This window comes from Schistocerca americana, chromosome 3 (assembly GCF_021461395.2).
Source record: "Schistocerca americana isolate TAMUIC-IGC-003095 chromosome 3, iqSchAmer2.1, whole genome shotgun sequence".
NCBI classification, from domain to species: Eukaryota; Metazoa; Arthropoda; class Insecta; order Orthoptera; family Acrididae; genus Schistocerca; species Schistocerca americana.
The window spans coordinates 781898107-781916022 of NC_060121.1; the positions used below are offsets into that span (position 1 = coordinate 781898107).

Sequence of the window (17916 nt, forward strand, 5' to 3'; positions counted from 1 at the left end):
CAAAAATAATGGTTTAATTTTATCCATATTTTTCAGCTGTGACTGTGTTTACTATGATAATGGTGACTGAAATTGAGTGTGTTAGGACAGGAGAGAGGAGGAGGAGGAGGAGGAGGAGGAGGAGGAGGATTTGTGGTCTTTTCATTGTCAGTAACATAAAAAAAAAAAAAATTAATTTTCTGGTGGGATAAAGAACTAACTAATTGTATAAAAACAATGTATTAATTGTAAAAAAAAAAAAAAAAAAAAAAAAAAAAAAAAAACCACAGAACAGAACTGCTGGGATATCTCATATTTAGATGATTATGATTGCTTCATTGGACTGAGCACAGTTTACTTCAACTGGATTCTTTTTGTAAGTAGGATTTGGTCAGGAACATTAAGGCGAAAGCTTTAAAATAATATGATAGTCAGTTGTCTGATTTAACAGATTTAATTCTTATAAAAACTAAATATTGGTTTTACATAAATACTGTTATTGTTCTATTGCTCACATTTCATATAATTTGGAGGCTATAACGTCTCCAATAGCACCAACTTTTAACAGTGGGATAAGAACATTACATTCCATGTAAATATGATATCCTCACAAAATGAAATGCATTTACATACAACTTCTATACATGTTTAAAGAAAAAATAAAAACAGATGAACAAACACACTAATTTTGTAAAGATTGTTCATGTAAACAACACATGAATTATCAAAATGTTTAATAACAAACTTGGAAAGATGTTCTTTCACTTAATAACCAAATTAGATGAGACAAAAAAGGAATACACAAGTTCACGTCATACTTTGTACAGCTTCAGTCTCACCAGAATTTGTAGGCAAATTCTGAAGGTCTGTGACAAGAGTCTTGTCTGAAACTTCTAGAAAGCAATAACTCTTTCATTTACTCTCTCAGTTCATCCTTACACCTGGAACGTGTGTCTACAGACATGCATGCATTCATGCATGCAACCACAGACTCACTCACTCACTCACTCACTCTCTCTCTCTCTCTCTCTCTCTCTCTCTCTCTCTCTCTCTCTCTCTCTCTCTCTCTCTCTCGCTCTGCCTGCCCCCCATATCCCTCTCACTGTCTTTAAATATAAAAATAAATGATGTGCATTTCTTAGGAACATCTACAGCAACACAGTATAAGTACTTTTCACTTTAAATCGTCAGGAATGAATTATTTTTTCAGTCACATCTTCTAGACATAACTAACAGGACATCCTCCATCAGTAGTAGGTGACTTCTCCACCGTACTTTCACTCATTGTAGCTTCAGGGATTCCTGTAGCACTGTCATCTGGATATTTCTCAGTCTTAACAATTCCATTTTCACTAGGAACTTTTCCCATAGCTGATGCTTTATCTTCAGTCTGTTTTTCAACAACCTTTACTATAGTATACTTCCTTGGTGGACCAGGAAACATTTTACTTATCTTCAGTGCAAGTGGATGAATTAATTTTTCATCATATATGCAGTCATCAGATGTACCTTTTAACAAAGTAGAAATATGAATGTGAATAGATGTTAAAATTTCTACACTGGGAGGAAACAAAGAAATGAATACTTGGGTATAATCTTATAGTAAAACTAAAAACAAATCTGTATTTAAGGCATATTTTATTAACAACTGCTGGGCATATGCAGTATTTCTGTAGTTACTATTTGCAATTCTTAAATATAGTTCAGTATCTCCATGACTTTTTTGTATTTTATTGTTCAGTTTTCTTTACTTTACCTGTAATGTAGCTACCAACAACTCCAAGGAGTACTGTGAGGCCACAACCAATTAAGGAATAATACATATAGGTGATTGCATACAACTCTTCTAGAAAATTGCTGAAAATATAAAATGCTATTATTAGCTATGTTAACTTTATCAGGCTTCTACATCAGTACATTTTATTCTAAATCAGTTTCTGAAAATTATGAGTTTACCACCAAACCACATCAGCTAAGTAACACTTTCATCTCTCTACTGCCACCAGGTTTCAGTAAAATACTACTGTCATTTCCAAGTGAAGTAGGTTATAAATAAGTGAAAAGCAATCTCCCTTCTTTCTGTTAAGTGTAAAATTCTATCTAAGACTCTATTTAAATTTTAAAGAGAGAAACAGGCAACCTGACTGAAGTAGGCCTATATCAGAAAGGAATTTTTAAAAAATGGAATTTCTTTATAAAACAAATCATAAATCTTAAAAAGATGCTTCAGATTTACAAAACCAGTCAAACAATAACTGGGAATTCCTGACAAGTTAAAACTGTGAACTGAACTGGATTGGAGTGAGACTCAGACAGGGATAAGTGCAAATGTGTTTCTCTGTTGGGCTCAATGGATAAAAAGATTTTTTTACAGATACATCTTGTGAAAATTCCAACTGTAAAACATGTGTGGTCACAGGAGGAAACAGCTGTAGAAACAATAAACTGGCACCAAGACTCATAAGAAACCAGTCATGGAATGAACCAGCTAGAATAGGAATGATTTTCAGCTACATGAAGGTTAATAAAAACAAGTGATTTCCAGAAGGAGCTGCATAAAAGTGCAGAAGAGGTCTGAGAAAAATAGTTTGTTGTGCACTTTAGTAATGATACACACAAGATGACACTGTCAACATCAGCACAGCACTTTGAAGAATAATGGAGACATTATCCCCCAGACTCAGAACCACCGAAGTAGTCATGAAGACTATCAGGTGTGTCTTACAACTCTTCACGCAGTTCACGTCAAGCTCGCTCCACTGGACTAACATACAAACTATTATCACACCACTCCAGCCCAGTAACGCAAATGTCAACACAAACTCACAGATCCTGTTTTGGAATGCCAGCAGGATCTTAAACAAAAGAAATGAAATGGTGGCATTCATGAAGTGAAAGGGTATCCGAATCACTCTTGTGGATGAAACACTGCTTACACCTCACAAACAGCTAAACATTCCAGGTTATTGCATTTATCGTGCCAGCCAAGCAGATGGCAGGCAGGGTGGCGGCACAGCCATCATTGTACACAAAGACATAGATCACATGAACATCAAGCTCCCTGCACTTGAGAGACTAGAGGCGACAGCTGTCAGAGTCATGTTCCATGGAGCTAACACCACACTGGTATCACTGTACAATCCACCTAAAAACATAGTAACATGTGATAACAGTACAGTTCTCAACATAGCACTGAGGTAACTGCCGCTGTAGATTTAAATGCAAAACACCCCAACTAAAATTCACGAATACACACCGCCAATGACAAGAAACTCTACGAACATGAACTAGGTCAAAACTACATTATACTAGGATGGGACATCTGCACATATGTGTCTGCACAGGCCTGACTCAGGCCAGACATGGTAGACATAGCCCTCATCAAGGGCATCACATGCACACTCAACCTAATAGTTGAAAATGATCTGGACTCAGACCACATGCTGGTAATACTTCACACAAAAGAAACACTGCAGGATAGAGAACCACGCAGGATACTGAGCTACAAGCACACAAATTGGACTCTGTTCAAGGAAATGCTTGATAGTCATGTTCCGGACACTCACGAAATTAACAACACACAACAAATTGATGAGGTGGTTGAGGCTCTTACTACAGTTATCCAAGATACAGTGTCAGATTCCATTCCACATATAACACCACAACAACACTTGACGGTCGCACCCCAGGAAATCCTGGGCCTTATCCCAATGAGGAACCACTTCAGGAGATACTGGCGGCATACCAGGCATCTGTTCTATAAGCTGTATGCTAGCAGATTCCAGGGGCTAACATGGGAGAAAATACAAACATTTAGAAATGAACAATGGGGGCAGAAACTCGCAAGGCTAGACATAATATGTTCTGTCATGTGGAAGGTAGACAGACACCTCACCAGGGAGAAACATTACACACACCTACTATACAATGCCCAGATGGCCCTGCATACCCCCGAAAGAGAAGGCAGAGCTTATGGCCACAACATTGTGTCCTTCATGCTGAACCTGGCTCCTTCAGATCCAGCATTCACTCTGTAAATGGACCAGGGGGTTACACGACTTGTAACTCAACCCAAGCACAATGAAATCAGACATACTAGCACAAATGAAATTACTTGGGCTACCAAGCATGCCAATGTAAGGAAAGCCCCTGGTTCTGATGGCATTCAAAAGCACGTCTACCAAGAGTTCATGGACAGAGCTGTAGAATAAGTCACACACATACCAAATGGCATCTTACAACACCAACACTTCCTTGACATTCGGATGGCAGCCAAGGTCCTGATGCTCAGGAAACCAGGGAAAGACCACTCCCTGCTGTGAAATTGCTGACCCATCAGTCTGTTGTGCTGACTTAGCAAGATTGTCAAGAAGGTAATACTAAAACACATCAGTAGGCACTGCGTTGCCAATGACACCCTATAGCTGGAGCAATTTGACTTTTGCAATCACCACTCAGCAACTCAATAGCTCCTCTGCATAGCTCAATGTACAACACATGCTACATCACGAACAAAGAAACAGGGTCTGTGTTCCTGGACATTGAACAAGCTTTCAACAATCTCTGGCACAACGACCTCATATGCAAACTAAATGGTACTGGTTTTCCTGATGGTCTAGTACATCTCACACACTCATATCTCACAAACAGATGTTTCAACACTGATGTGCAGGGCAGGCAATTGACACAATATGATATCCAAGCTAGAGTACTCCATGGAAGCATACTGGGGCCTATATTCTTCAACCTGTACATTAATAATCTCCAAGCAATACAAAACATGACACTGGCCATCTATACTGATGACACAGCCATCCTTGCACAAGATCGAATACCATTGAACATAAATCCATGATTGCAGACAGCCTTCAGAACTGCTGAGCCTTGCTTGGAATGATGGCATGTTGAAGTAAACTTTGAACAAATGTGAAGCAATTCTGTTCACAAGCAGACTGAAGCTGCTGCGCAAGCATCAATACTATAGACAGGTAACACTACATGCATGCCCAATACGTTTCTGAGAGAAAGTTAGATACCTCAGTGTTTTTCTGGACTGGAAACTTAACACAGGGGGGATCACATAGAATATGTCACCAACAGAATGCACATGAGGGTCAATCAATTTTACCCAATGCTCAACAGGGAAAGCAGACTACATGAGGGGGGGGGGGGGGGGGTGTCTCTCGAGGTCGATATACATGACACTGATTAGATCTCTGATGATGTATTCAGTTGACATCTGGGGTATGGAGCTCCTACACACTTGTGATGCCTGCAGATTGTACAGAACAAAGTGCTACGCATCATTAGCAATGCTCCACACTACACTTGCACTGTGAATCTTCACACTGAATACCACCTTGAAACCTTCAAGGAATATTCAAAAACCTCGCCACATGACTATACAGGAACTTGAGACACTCTGACAGTCCATTCATCCTTACTCTCGGACACTATGATCCCAACCATAGGTGGAAGCATAAGTGGCCAAAGACTGCTAAGTAGCGCATAATCACCATGGCGAGCTTACACACACTCACAAGTGACAATATTGGCAAGCCCTTGCACATCAGCAATTCTTACTGGATATGCCAGCTGCTATCACAGCTGACCAACAGGCAACAGCAGGGAAGCTGACAAGCCCACACACTTATGCACAAACCAAACCCCAACATTACCCTACACTGTGAATTCAATCTATGACCTTTCAGGGACTAGCCGATGATGAACCTAACTGTTATAGGTACACTGAAGCTGGCCAAGAAGCCAGCACTGGTTCCCAGCTGAAACCATTGAGTAACAATGCTTCACAATGTTGAAGGAATCCACCTGTGTGATACGCACTACTAACAAAACCTACCCTTTCATGACCTGTCACAGGTAGCAAGAAATCCGCTACTGCTCTTACTACCTGACCCAACTACCCCGGAGACCTTTTTTCCCTTCACTCTTGCCGTGGCACTTTTTTTCCCCTCTGCCCTTCTAACTGCTACCCTTTGTGTTGGTCATCATGCCAGTGTGGGCATGGAGGGGCTCCACCCTACAAAACTAATAATGATATGTGAATTGTGCTGAGGTGGACAGTAATAAGCATCAAAGATTTGAATAATTCCAGACTCTAATAGTTGAGGCTGAACTGTGTAAGCTAGTGTGGCTAAATAAATATTATATATCATTCATGTAACTGAAAATTTATACAGTACTAGGACATCAGAAACAATTATTGAGTGTCTGACATTGCCAAAGTCTTATTTTTCAGTGTCCATTGATGTTTAAATTATTGAACAAAGTTTTAAAAGCCACTGGTAGTGGATAATTAACTTATAATTATTTTGGCTCAGTTCAGTAAATGGATTTGGTGAAATCAATGGACAAATGATCAGTGAACCAATACTGTGAGTTGTTTTTTCTCAACATTACTGATGACTTACAAGGAATGTAATGTACATTAAAAACAGAACTTCACTCACTCTGCATCTCCATCAAGTGCATCAACTACTTCCTCTGTGGAGTTCAGTAGGTACTCTGGTAGCTTGCCTGAGATGTTTAATCTACTCATTAATTCTTCAACACTCAGTGCATATGAAATTATTGGGTTTGCTGGTGCCAGATCAGCATATGACGTATTTGTACAACCTTCTGTAGAAAGTGGTAACAGAGCAATTGGTCCTTGGTCAACAGTCATTCTGCCGAATGTGATCCATAAAGTAACAGCATGGCTTACAATCATACCTAAGGCTGCCCCCTGAAAAAAATATATCTGTATCATTAATTAATTATTATTTACAATATTATTAAGTGCAGAATTATATATGAGAAAACATTGCTGTAAGCATTGGTAAAATTATGAAAGTTTAAACTCTGTATTTTGCATTTAAATGTAGGCCCAAAAATGAATTATTGAGAAAATGCAGGGTTGTGTATGATTCAAAATGTCAAAAAGTTGCTTTGGTGGAATATTGTGGCACCTACATGTTTTTATCTGGCGGCAAATCCAAATAGCGTATTTGCAATAGATCTACTGGGAAAGCCTGGAAAGGGTCACCTTCATTAGACCACAAAAAGAGGAATATCTGCTGCTCTAATCTGTGTGCACCTACATATGCCACACCAGAAATATCTTTCTGAATTGCCTCTCCTGCTTTTCCTTCCTCCTCCTACCCCACATCTCTTCCGTGTGCAATCACCCAATGCATGCTGCTATACCAGGAGATTGAGTATAAGATCACATTGCTCAGTGTCTCTTCTGTTCAGTTAAGAATAACTGATTCTTGTACAATCAAACAATGAAAAATTCACACACACACACACACACACACACACACACACACACTCTCTCTCTCTCTCTCTCTCTCTCTCTCTCTCTCTCTCTCTCTCTCTCTCTACATGCAGCAGCAGTGCATGATGATGGGAGAGAGGCAACTAGGTGGGGGTAAGGCAGAGGTGACGCTGGGCTGGGCTGGAGTGGAGAGTGGAAGGGGAGGGATAGCAGGGTAGGGTGTGGGACAGTGAAATGCTGCTGGGGAGTATGCAGGGATTAGATGGAGAGAGTGTGGGAAGGAGAGGGGGAGGGTAACGGGAAAGGAGAGAAGTAAAAAGACTGGGTGCATTGGTGGAATAGAGGGCTGTTTAGTGCTGGAATGGGAGCATGGGAGGGGCTAGATGGGCGAGGACAATGACTAATGAAGATTGAGGCCAGGAAGGTTACAGGAACATAGGATATACTACAGGGAGTTCCTACCTGCACAATTCAGAAGAGCTAGTGTTGGTGGGAAGGATCCACATGGCACAGACTGTGAAGCAGTCATTGAAATGAAGGATGTCATGTTGGGCAGCATGCTCAGCAACAGGGTGGTTCAGCTGTTTCTTGGTCACAGTTTTTCAGCAGTCATTCATGCGGACAGACAGCTTGTGGTTGTCATGCCCACATAGAATGCAGCACACTGGTTGCAGCTTAACTTGTAGATCACATGACAGGTTTCACAGGTAGCCCTGCCTTTGATGGGATAGGTGATGTTTGTGACTGAACTGGAGTAGGTGCAGTGGGAGGATGTATGAGAAAGGTCTTGAATTTAGGTCTATTACAGGGATATGAGCCATGAGGTAAGGGATTGCGAGCAGGGATTGTGTAGGGATGGATGAGTATATTTCTAGGTTCGGTGGATGGCGGAATACCACTTGGGAGGGGTGGGAAGGATAGTGGGCAGGACATTTCTCATTTCAGGGCACAACTAGAGGTAGTTGAAACCCTGGCGGAGAACTTAATTTGGTTGCTCCAGTCCTGTGTGGGACTGAGTTTACGGGGGGCCAGACAGTGAGGTTGTGGGAGGTGGTGGGTGACTGGGATGATAACAGATGGGAGATTGTTTTTGTACCACATTGGGAGGATAATTACAGTCTGTAAAGACCTCAGTGAAGCCCTCAGTATATTTCAAGAGGGACAGCTCGTCACTGCAGATGCAATGACTATGGGTGGCTAGGGTGCATGGAAGGGACTTCTTAGTATGGAAAGGTGGCAGCTGTCAAAGTGGAGGTATTCCTGGTGGATAGTAGGTTTGATATGAACAGAGCAACTGATGTCGTCATCTTCAAGATGGAGGCCTACATCTAGGAGGGTGGCTTGTTGGGTTCAGTAGATCCAGATGAAGCAAATGGGGGAGAAGCTGTTGAGGTTATGGGAGAATGTGGAAGGGTGTCCTCACCCTTGATCCAGATAGTGAAGATGTCATCAGTGAATCTGAACCAGGCGAGGAGTTTAGGATTCTGGGTGTTCATGAAGGATTCCTGTAGATGGACCATGGATAGGCTGGCATAGGATGTTGCCATGCGGGTGCCCAAAGCTGTACCCTGGATTTGTCTGTAGTTAATGCCTCCAAAGGAGAAGAAATTGTGAGTGAGGATATAGTTGGTCATGGCAACTAGGAAGGAGGTTGTTGGTTTGGAATCCATTGGGTGTTGGGGAAGGTGATTTTCAATAGCGGTAAGGCCTTGGGTATTAGTGATGTTAATGTAAAGGGAGGTGGTACCAGTAGCAATGAGCATGGCACTGTGTGGTAAAGGAAGAGGAACTGTGGGGAGTCATTGGAGGAAATGGTTGGTATCTTTTATATAGGAGGGTAGGTTCCGGGTGATAGGCTGAAGGTATTGGTCTATGAGAGCAGAGATTCTCTCAGTGGGAGCACAGTAACCGGCCACAATGGAAAATCCTGGGTGGTTGGATTAAGGACTTTAGGAAGCATGTAGAAGGCGGGAGTGCAGGGAGTGGTAGAGGTGAGGAGAGAGACGGGGTCCAGGCAGAGGTTCTGGGATGTGCCTAAGGATTTGAGGAGAGACTGGAGATCCTGCTGGATTTCTGGAATGGAGTCACAGAAACAAGGTTTGTAGGTAGATGTATCTGACAGCTGGTGGAGTCCTTCTGCCAAGTAACCCTTGCGGTTCAAAACAATAGTGGTGGAACCTTTATCCACAGGTAGGATTATAAGGTTGGCATCAATTTTAGGTGGTGGACTGTGGTTCTTTCTGCAGATGTAAGGTTACTTTGCATGTTGAGGGATTTGGGGAATGATGGTGAGGCAAGGTTTGAGATTAAGAAATTCTGGGAAGTTAACAGGGGGTGATTTGGGGGCAGTTGGGGTGGATCACAATTAGATGGGTGAGTGAACTGAGTCAGGCAGGGTTCAACATTGGTCTTTGCTTGAGTCTGATTGGTAGAGATGGTGACGAAAAAGTGTTTACACTGTAGGGTCCGGGAGAAGGAGAGAAGCTCTTTAACAAGTCCTGCATGATTGAATTTGGGAGTGGGGTAAAAGGTGAGGCCTTTGGAAAGTGAAAGGACTGATATTTATGTGGGGCTAAGGCTTTTTGAAGAAAGGTTCATGACTGTGTTTTGGGTCTGTTTAGTTGCTGGATTCTGTGTGGTGGTGGGAGGGAGTTTTGGAAGATGGAATAAATGTAGTAGGTCTGCGAGATGGGGTTTGTCAGCTATGAGGGGATGTGGGGGAGGTTTGAAGGTTGTTGTAGAGGTGGTGTGCAGTGGTAGTCCAAGATGGGAGTAGGAAGTGTGCAGGGTAGAGAGTTTTCTGAGGTGGCTTTGTGCACATAGCTGTATTTCCTGGAGGATGGAAGTTTCAATGGGTGTTATGGGTTCCAGGAATTTGGGATTGCATAGCAGGAGAATTTTACGGATGGAGATATGGTACTGAAAGGAGGTTTGGGGTTGATTGATATGGCTTTGCAGGATTATGTTGGTGAGAGCTAAGGACTAGCAGAGCCTGAACAGATGGAGATCATTGTGGAAGGAGGGGTGGCAGCTTGAGCTGGGTGATTTAATGGTAAGGTCATTTGGGGGGATTCTAAGAGCCAAGCAGCAATGCAGGAACATTATATGGGGCTGGGTTCTGGGTAAGGATAAGGAAACTTTTCTGTACTGATGCAGGTGGAATGACCAAGGATCCATGGTGGTGGAAAAAACACCCAGAATATGTAAAAAACGTAGAATTACATCTGAAAAAATTCATACAAATACATTCAAATAAATGGGAAAAATTATGAAAAGGATGAAATGAATGAAATAGGGGGAAAGAAGATGAAATCTGAGTGAGTACAGTGATATTCAAAGACGAAAACCCACTAAAATTGGCGTGAAGTCACAATAAGACCAAAGAAAAGATATAAATAAAAAAATTGCTGTGGGTTGCAGGTATGAGTGTGAAGAAGAGGAAAAGCAGATGAGACTGTATGAGGTGAAATTAGTAGGTGCAAACTGGGATAAGACAGAGAATAAGTGGAGCCAGGGGAGGGGTTGGGGGGATGTGATACAAGGTTGTGTGGCACCGGAAAGGTGCAGGAAATAATACACAAAAATATGGGAGAGTGATCAATATGAAGATATAGGATTAATGATATTGGTAGGAGTGATGTGGGACATAAGATGCTGCTAGAATCAGCTTAGTCTGTTGTGTGCGGCCAAGACAGCAGGTACAATGTGGCTCGTAAGTAGAGCATACAGTGAGGTTTGTAATGTGACAAAAGAATACAGGAAAGAAGAGAATGAAGGATGGACATTGAGTATAGTAATGTATTAGAAAATAGTAACAAAGAAAAGCCACCAGGCAAAACCAAAAAATGGAGCATCCAGGATGAAATGTAACAGTATTATGAAAAGGATAGTTGCTACTCACCATATGGTGGAGTTGCTCAGTTGAAGATAGGCATTACAGAAATGCTGTCCAAAATAAGTTTTTGACCGACAAGGCCTTTGTTAAAAATAGATGACAGACAGTCTGCCTGGTATGGAGAGTGGAAGGGGAGGAATAGCAGGGTAGGGGTGGGGGAGCATGCAGGGACAAAGTGGACAGAGAGTAGGGCAGCTAGGTGCAGTCGGGAGGTTAGACAGAGATTAGTGAAAGGGGGGGGGGGGGGGGGGGCGAGGTAGCGGAAAAGGAGTGAATCAAAAAGACCGTGTGTTGGTGCAATAGAGGGCTATGTAGTGCTGGAATGGGTACAGGTACAGGTACAGGGAAGAGGCTAGGTGGATGAGGACAATGACTAATGAAGGTTGAGGCCAGGAGGGTTATGGGAACGCAGGACATATTGCAGGGAGAGTTCCCACCTGTGCAATTCAAAAAAGCTGGTGTTGGTGGAAAGGATCCATGGGGCACAAGCTGTGAAGCAGTCACTGAAATGATGAATGTCGTGTTGGGCAGTGTGCTCAACAACAGGGCTGTTTTTTGGCCACAGTTTGTTGGTGGCCATTTATGCAGACAGACAGTTTGCTGGTTTTCCCCACATAGTATGTGATTCTTGTACAGATGTTAATGATACCAGAGTGGTCTTTAAAGGAGCAAAAGTTACAAGTAATGCTGACACCAAGCAGTGTGGACATACTGGATGAAAGTTATTAAATTCTGTATTTTCTTCAAATGCAATGTAATTTCATTTATTTGTGTTGAGGGTACTTGAAATACTCAACACTGGAATAGTGATATATGAGAACATAGTGTATAATAAAGTAAGCAGTTTTAAAAGTAAATGCAACTTTGTCTCATAGTTGCAACAAAAGAATAAATTCTCCTGAAATGGAAATTTGTGCTTCACAGAAGAAATGTAGAATTTTTAGTGATAAAGACATAAAGTAATTTATGTGTAGTTGTTTTCAGATTACAGTAATCATTCAGTGATATTTTTTTCTCTATATCATTTACATAATATGAGAATGAGGATTATTTTATGATATTGTTTCACTGGTTCCTATTACTGCTTAAACTCACCAGTAAATAGGGCTGAAGATTTAGAAAAAAGAGCACATCAGCTAAATGTCTTTTATCCTTAGCCTTGTTATCCAAGCATTCATGTTAATTCTATTCAAAAATAAAGTATTAATACTAAGAAAGTTGCTGTCTCATCAGCTGTAATTTTATATCAATGAATAATTATATTACTGTTTTCTTCAATGTTTGATGTACTCTAATCATATTATTACTAAGTGTATGTTATAAAGAAATTACAATGTACAATACCTAAACAATAAAAATGAAATAAATAGTTACTTCTATACAGCTGTACAAGTTAAATGTGTATTTGAAGTCAATTTTTGCAATGTTGAAGCAGAAGTTAATGTTATGTACATGTTGTTGTTATTTTAACTTCTATTCATTTGGATTGAAAAAGACAAAGTGAAGAAGAGTGATTAAGAGAGATGATGTCAAGAATGGTATGCATGCATATGACTTCTGTATACATTTCTATCACATCATCCTTTTTAAATAGCAGGGTACCATACCTTCCAGTTGCAGCACGGGAACAGCATTGCTAATACAAATACTCCAAGGAGAGGTCCACTTGTTGCAGATGTCATAAGCATTGAAGACTCGATGACTCCTGATGACATTGCAACAAGGAATGCAATTCCTGTGATAATGGCTCCAAGAAAAATACCTGTTGGTAAGAAATTATGTTTTGGAATAAATGTATAATAATTTACATTGAATTTTACTAATGTACCATAACTATATATTCCTTTACAATGTCAACTGTTTATTATTATCTCATCTCTTAAGAAATAAAACAGTTAGTACCCATGTACATATATTTTTGGTTGTGGTGATACATTTAGTCTTTCAATAATTGAGTAAGTTTTTGGTACTTCTTTTGTTTTGCAACAGGTATATATTATAAAGCAAGCTACATGTATGAAAATTATGTAAATAATGAATAAACAGTCAACCAAACCAAAATTGTGATGAGTATTAACAAACACATATGTATGTCATACTCCATAGGTCTCTGAAAGTAGTAGTACCTTAAAGGATGCAGAATAATTCACAGACATGCATTGCTACAGTCAGGCAGATTTCATATATAATTCATCACACATCATTTATCGTGTTCTACAGTGTCCATCAAGAACAGGTGTGGAAAAGTCAAGGCATAACATAGCAATAAATTATCACTATACTTCTTAAAATTATTTGTGCTTATGCCAGCTAAATGTGACAGAGTCAATTAAGAAGAAAGTTGCAGTTTTGGTGATGCGGAGAATCACTCATCTTGATACAGTCCAAGTTGCTATTTTATTATTTTACTTCTGGTAGTTAGTTTCAGCTACGCCATCTCCACACAAAATATGGAAGAATTAAATTAGTTATAATAGGCATAGATAAAATTATAATACAACAGTTGTTGTTGTGGTCTTCAGTCCAGATTGGTTTGTTACAGCTCTCCATGCTTCTCTATCCTGTGCAAGCCTCTTCATCTCTGAATAGCTACTGCAACCTACATCCTTCTGCATATGCTTAATGTATTCATCTCTCTCTCTCCCCCTTTACGTCTTTTACCCTCCATGCTTCCCTCCAATACTAAACTGGTGATCCCTTGATGCCTCAGAATGTGTCCTACCAACCTATACCTTCTTCTAGTCAAGTTGTGCCACAAATTACCCTTCTCCCCAATTCTGTTCAATACCACCTCATTAGTTACATGATCTAGCCATCTAATCTTCAGCATTCTTCTGCAGCAACACATTCTGCAAGCTTCTGTTCTCTTTTTGTCTAAACTAGCTATCGTCCATGTTTCACTTCCATACAAGGCTACACTCCATACAAATACTTTCAGAAAAGACTTCCTGACACTGAAATCTATACTCAATGTTAACAAATGTCTCTTTTTCAGAAATGCTTTCGCTGCCATAGCCAGTCTACATTTTATATAATCCCTACTTCAACAGTCATCAGTTATTTTGCTCCCCAAATAGCAAAACTCATCTACTACCTTAAGTTTCTCATTTCCTAATCTAATTCCCTCAGCATCACCTGATTTAATTAGGCTACATTCCATTATCCTCATTTTGCTTTTGTTGATATTCATCTTATATTGTCCTTTCAAGAAACTGTCCATTCTGTTCAGCTTCTCTTCCAGCTCCTTTGCTGTCTCCAATAGAATTACAATATCATCGGAAACCTCAAAGTTTTTATTTGTTCTCCATGTATTTTAATTCCTACTCCTTCTTTTGTTTTCTTTACTACTTGCTCACTATACAGATTGAATAATACCAGGGATAGGCTGCAACCCTGTCTCACTTCCTTCCCAACCACTGCTTCACTTTCATGCCCCTTGACTCTTATAACTGTCCCTGGTTTCTGTACAAATTGTAAACAGTCTTTCACTCTGTTTTTTTACACCTGCCACTTTCACAATTTGAAGACAGTATTACAGTCAACATTGTCAAAAGCCTTCTCTAAATCTACAAATGCTATAAATTTAAGTCTGCCTTTCTCTGACCTATCTTCTAAGATAAGTCATAGAGTCAGCATCACCTCACATGTCCCTACATTTCTATGGTATCCAAACTGATCTTCCCCATAGTTCATCTTCTACCAGTTTTTCCATTTGTATGTAAGGAATTCATGTTAGTATTTTTCAATTGTGACTTATTAAGCTGATAGTTTGGTAATTTCCACGCCTGTCAGCACCTGCTTTCTTTGGAATTGGAATTATTATAATCTCCTTGAAGTCTGAGCATATTTCGCCTGTCTCATACATCTTGCACACCAGATGGAAGAGTTTTCTCATGGCTTGCTCTCCCAAGGCTATAAGTAGTTCTAATGTAATGTTGTCTACTCCCGGGGCATTGTTTTGACTTAGGTATTTCAGTGTTCTGTCAAATTCTTCATGTAGTATCATATCTCCCATTTCATCTTAATCTATGTCCTCTTCCATTTCCATAATATTGCCCCCAAGTAAATGACATGAAGTGTCATGTCATGTGGCGAGGGCCTCCCGGCGGACAGACCCAATCACCTGGTGCAAGTATTTTGAGGTGACGCCACTTCAGTGACTTGCACGTCAATGAGGATGAAATGATGATGACGAAATTGACACAAACAACCAGTCCCTGAATGGATAAAATCTCCAACTGACCTGGGAGTTGCCTCTACATCCATACTTTTGTCCTCTAGCCATCCCTGCTTAGTCATTTTGCAGTTCCTGTCACTCTCATTTTTGAGACATTTGTATTCCTTTTTGCCTGCTTCATTTACCACATTTTTATATTTTCTCCTTTCATCAATTACATTCATCTTCTGTTGCCCAAGGATTTCTACTAGCCCTCATCTTTTTACCTGCGTGATCCTCTGCTGCCTCCACTATTTCATCTCTCAAAATTGCCCATTCTTCTTCCACTGTATCTCTATCCTCTTTTCTTGTCAATCATTCTGTAACGCTCTCTCTGAAACTCTCTACAGCCTTGGGTTCTTTTGGTTTATCCAGGTGCCATCTCCTTAAATTCTTACCTTCTTGCAGTGTCTTCAGTTTTAGTCTACAGTTCATAACCAATAAATTGTGGTCATAGTCCACCTCTGCCCCTGAAAATCTCTTACAATTTAAAACCTTGTTCCTAAATCTCTGTCTTACCATTATATAATCTGTCTGAAACCTTTCATTGTCTCTAGGCCTCTTCCATGTATACAAACTTCTTTCATGATTCTTAAACTAAGTGTTCGGTATGATTAAGTTATGCTCTGTGCAAAATTCTACCAGGCGGCTTCCTCTTTCATTTCTTACCCCCAGTCCATATTCACCTACTACTTTTCCTTCTCTTCCTTTTCCTACTATCAAAGCCCATTCCCCCATGACTATTAAATTTTCGTCTCTCTTAACTATCTGAATAATTTCTTTTATCGCATCATAAATTTCTTCAATCTCTTCATCATCTGCAGAGATAGCTAGCATATAATATTGTATTGGTAGGTGTGGGCTTTGTGTCTGTCTTGGCTACAATAATGCATTCACTATGCTGTTCATAGTAGCTTATCCACGTTTCTGTCATTTTATTCATTATTAAACCTACTCATGGATTGTCCTTATTTGATTTTGTATTTATGACTGTGCATTCAGCTTACCAGAAGTCTTGTTCTTCCTGTCATCAAACTTCACAAATTCCCACTATATCTAATTTTAACCTATCCATCTCCCTTTTTAAATTTTCTAACCTACTTGCCTGATTAAGGGATCTGACATTCCACGCTCTAATCAGTAGAACACCAGTTTTGTTTCTGCTGATAACGACGTCCTCCTGAGTAGTCCCTGTCCAAAGATCTGAATGGAGGACTATTTTACTTCTGGAATATTTTACCCAAGAGAACACCATCATAATTTAACCATACAGTAAAGCTACATGTCCTCGGGAAGAATTACAGCTGTAGTTTCCTCTTGATTTCAGCCATTTGCAGTACCAGCACAGCTATGCCGATTTGGTTGATGTTACAAGGCCAGATCAGTCAATCATCCAGACTGTTGCCCCTGAAACTACTGAAAAGGCTGCTGCCCCTCTTCAGGAACCACATGTTTGTCTGGCCTCTCAACAGATACCCCTCTGTTGTGGTTGCATCTATGGTATGGCTATCTGTATTGCTGAAGCACGCAAGCCTCTCCACTAATGGCAAGGTCCATGGTTCTTAGGTGGAATAACACAGCTAGGAATGAAAATATGTAGATTTAAAGAGTAATTGTGGTTGCAGTGCAGTCACCAATGAGGTAGTAGTGCCCCATAATGGGCACATATCAGCTATGTAAATGAAGCAACTTGTGACTGACAAGCAGCAGTGCTCATCGTTTCATACAATTAAGCTGTTCATTCGTTCATTCATTTGTCTGTATTTCTCTCCTTCCCTCATATTCTGTAGATCCCATCAAGAAGGAGAATCTTCTGGGATGTGGAACAAGTCAAGATACACTTTAACATGAGACAAGGAAATCATAAAAGTTTAAGCTGTATGAACAAACTATCACCACACTACTTAATGCTGGTCATGCTTATGCTGTCTAAATTTAATTCAGTAAGTTAAAAAGGAAGCCACTGCTTTGAAAATAGCTGCTGCCTTCTCAATTATACTGTAGAGCTGCTGTTTACCTGCTATTTGTCCCTGCATCTGTACAAACAATCCTATTTACAGAGCATTTTTACTTGTCATGTTGCTTTATAGTGAATACTATTATATACCATGTAGGTAACCTAACTTTTCAATCTGTATATAGGTATCCAGATAATCCAAAAAAAGAGTGGCTAATTATATACATTTTTGATTTTCTTTTGAACTGGTAAGGATTTCCAGTTTCTTGCTTTATGGAGTATGGGAGCTTGCTGAATATCTCCCCACCAGAGCACATAACTCCATCCTGAACCCTAAACTCTTGTCTTATGCTCGATCAACACAATGAGAGATTCTTCTAAAAATGTAACACACTGATCTGAGATTCTTGATTAGTTTATATGTTGACTTCACTTTAACTTGCAATCCAACTAGGTCCCAAGGAACATCACACAGAGAATTTTATTTAATGTGTGAACATCAGTGCCTACTTCTGCTGCTACCAGGACATTGCATAACATGGCTCTTTGCAAGAATGACTGAATTGTCCCCACAATAACATTCCCATTGA

The 17916-nt window shown here is 40.1% G+C and overlaps 1 protein-coding gene across 1 annotated transcript in view; it reads right to left on the reverse strand.

Annotated features, from left to right (window-relative positions):
• Positions 1-464: 464 nt before the first annotated feature.
• The window catches only part of LOC124605634 (sodium-coupled monocarboxylate transporter 1), a 327470-nt gene continuing 310018 nt past the window's right edge, over positions 465-17916 (reverse strand). Inside the window, exons 11-14 of the mRNA XM_047137452.1 lie at positions 12761-12915; positions 6450-6724; positions 1736-1836; positions 465-1488 (exon numbers count right to left, since the gene is read on the reverse strand). Coding sequence (XP_046993408.1) covers positions 1199-1488; positions 1736-1836; positions 6450-6724; positions 12761-12915 — 821 coding nt within the window. The 3' untranslated portion in view covers positions 465-1198. The remainder of the gene's footprint in view (positions 1489-1735; positions 1837-6449; positions 6725-12760; positions 12916-17916) is intronic.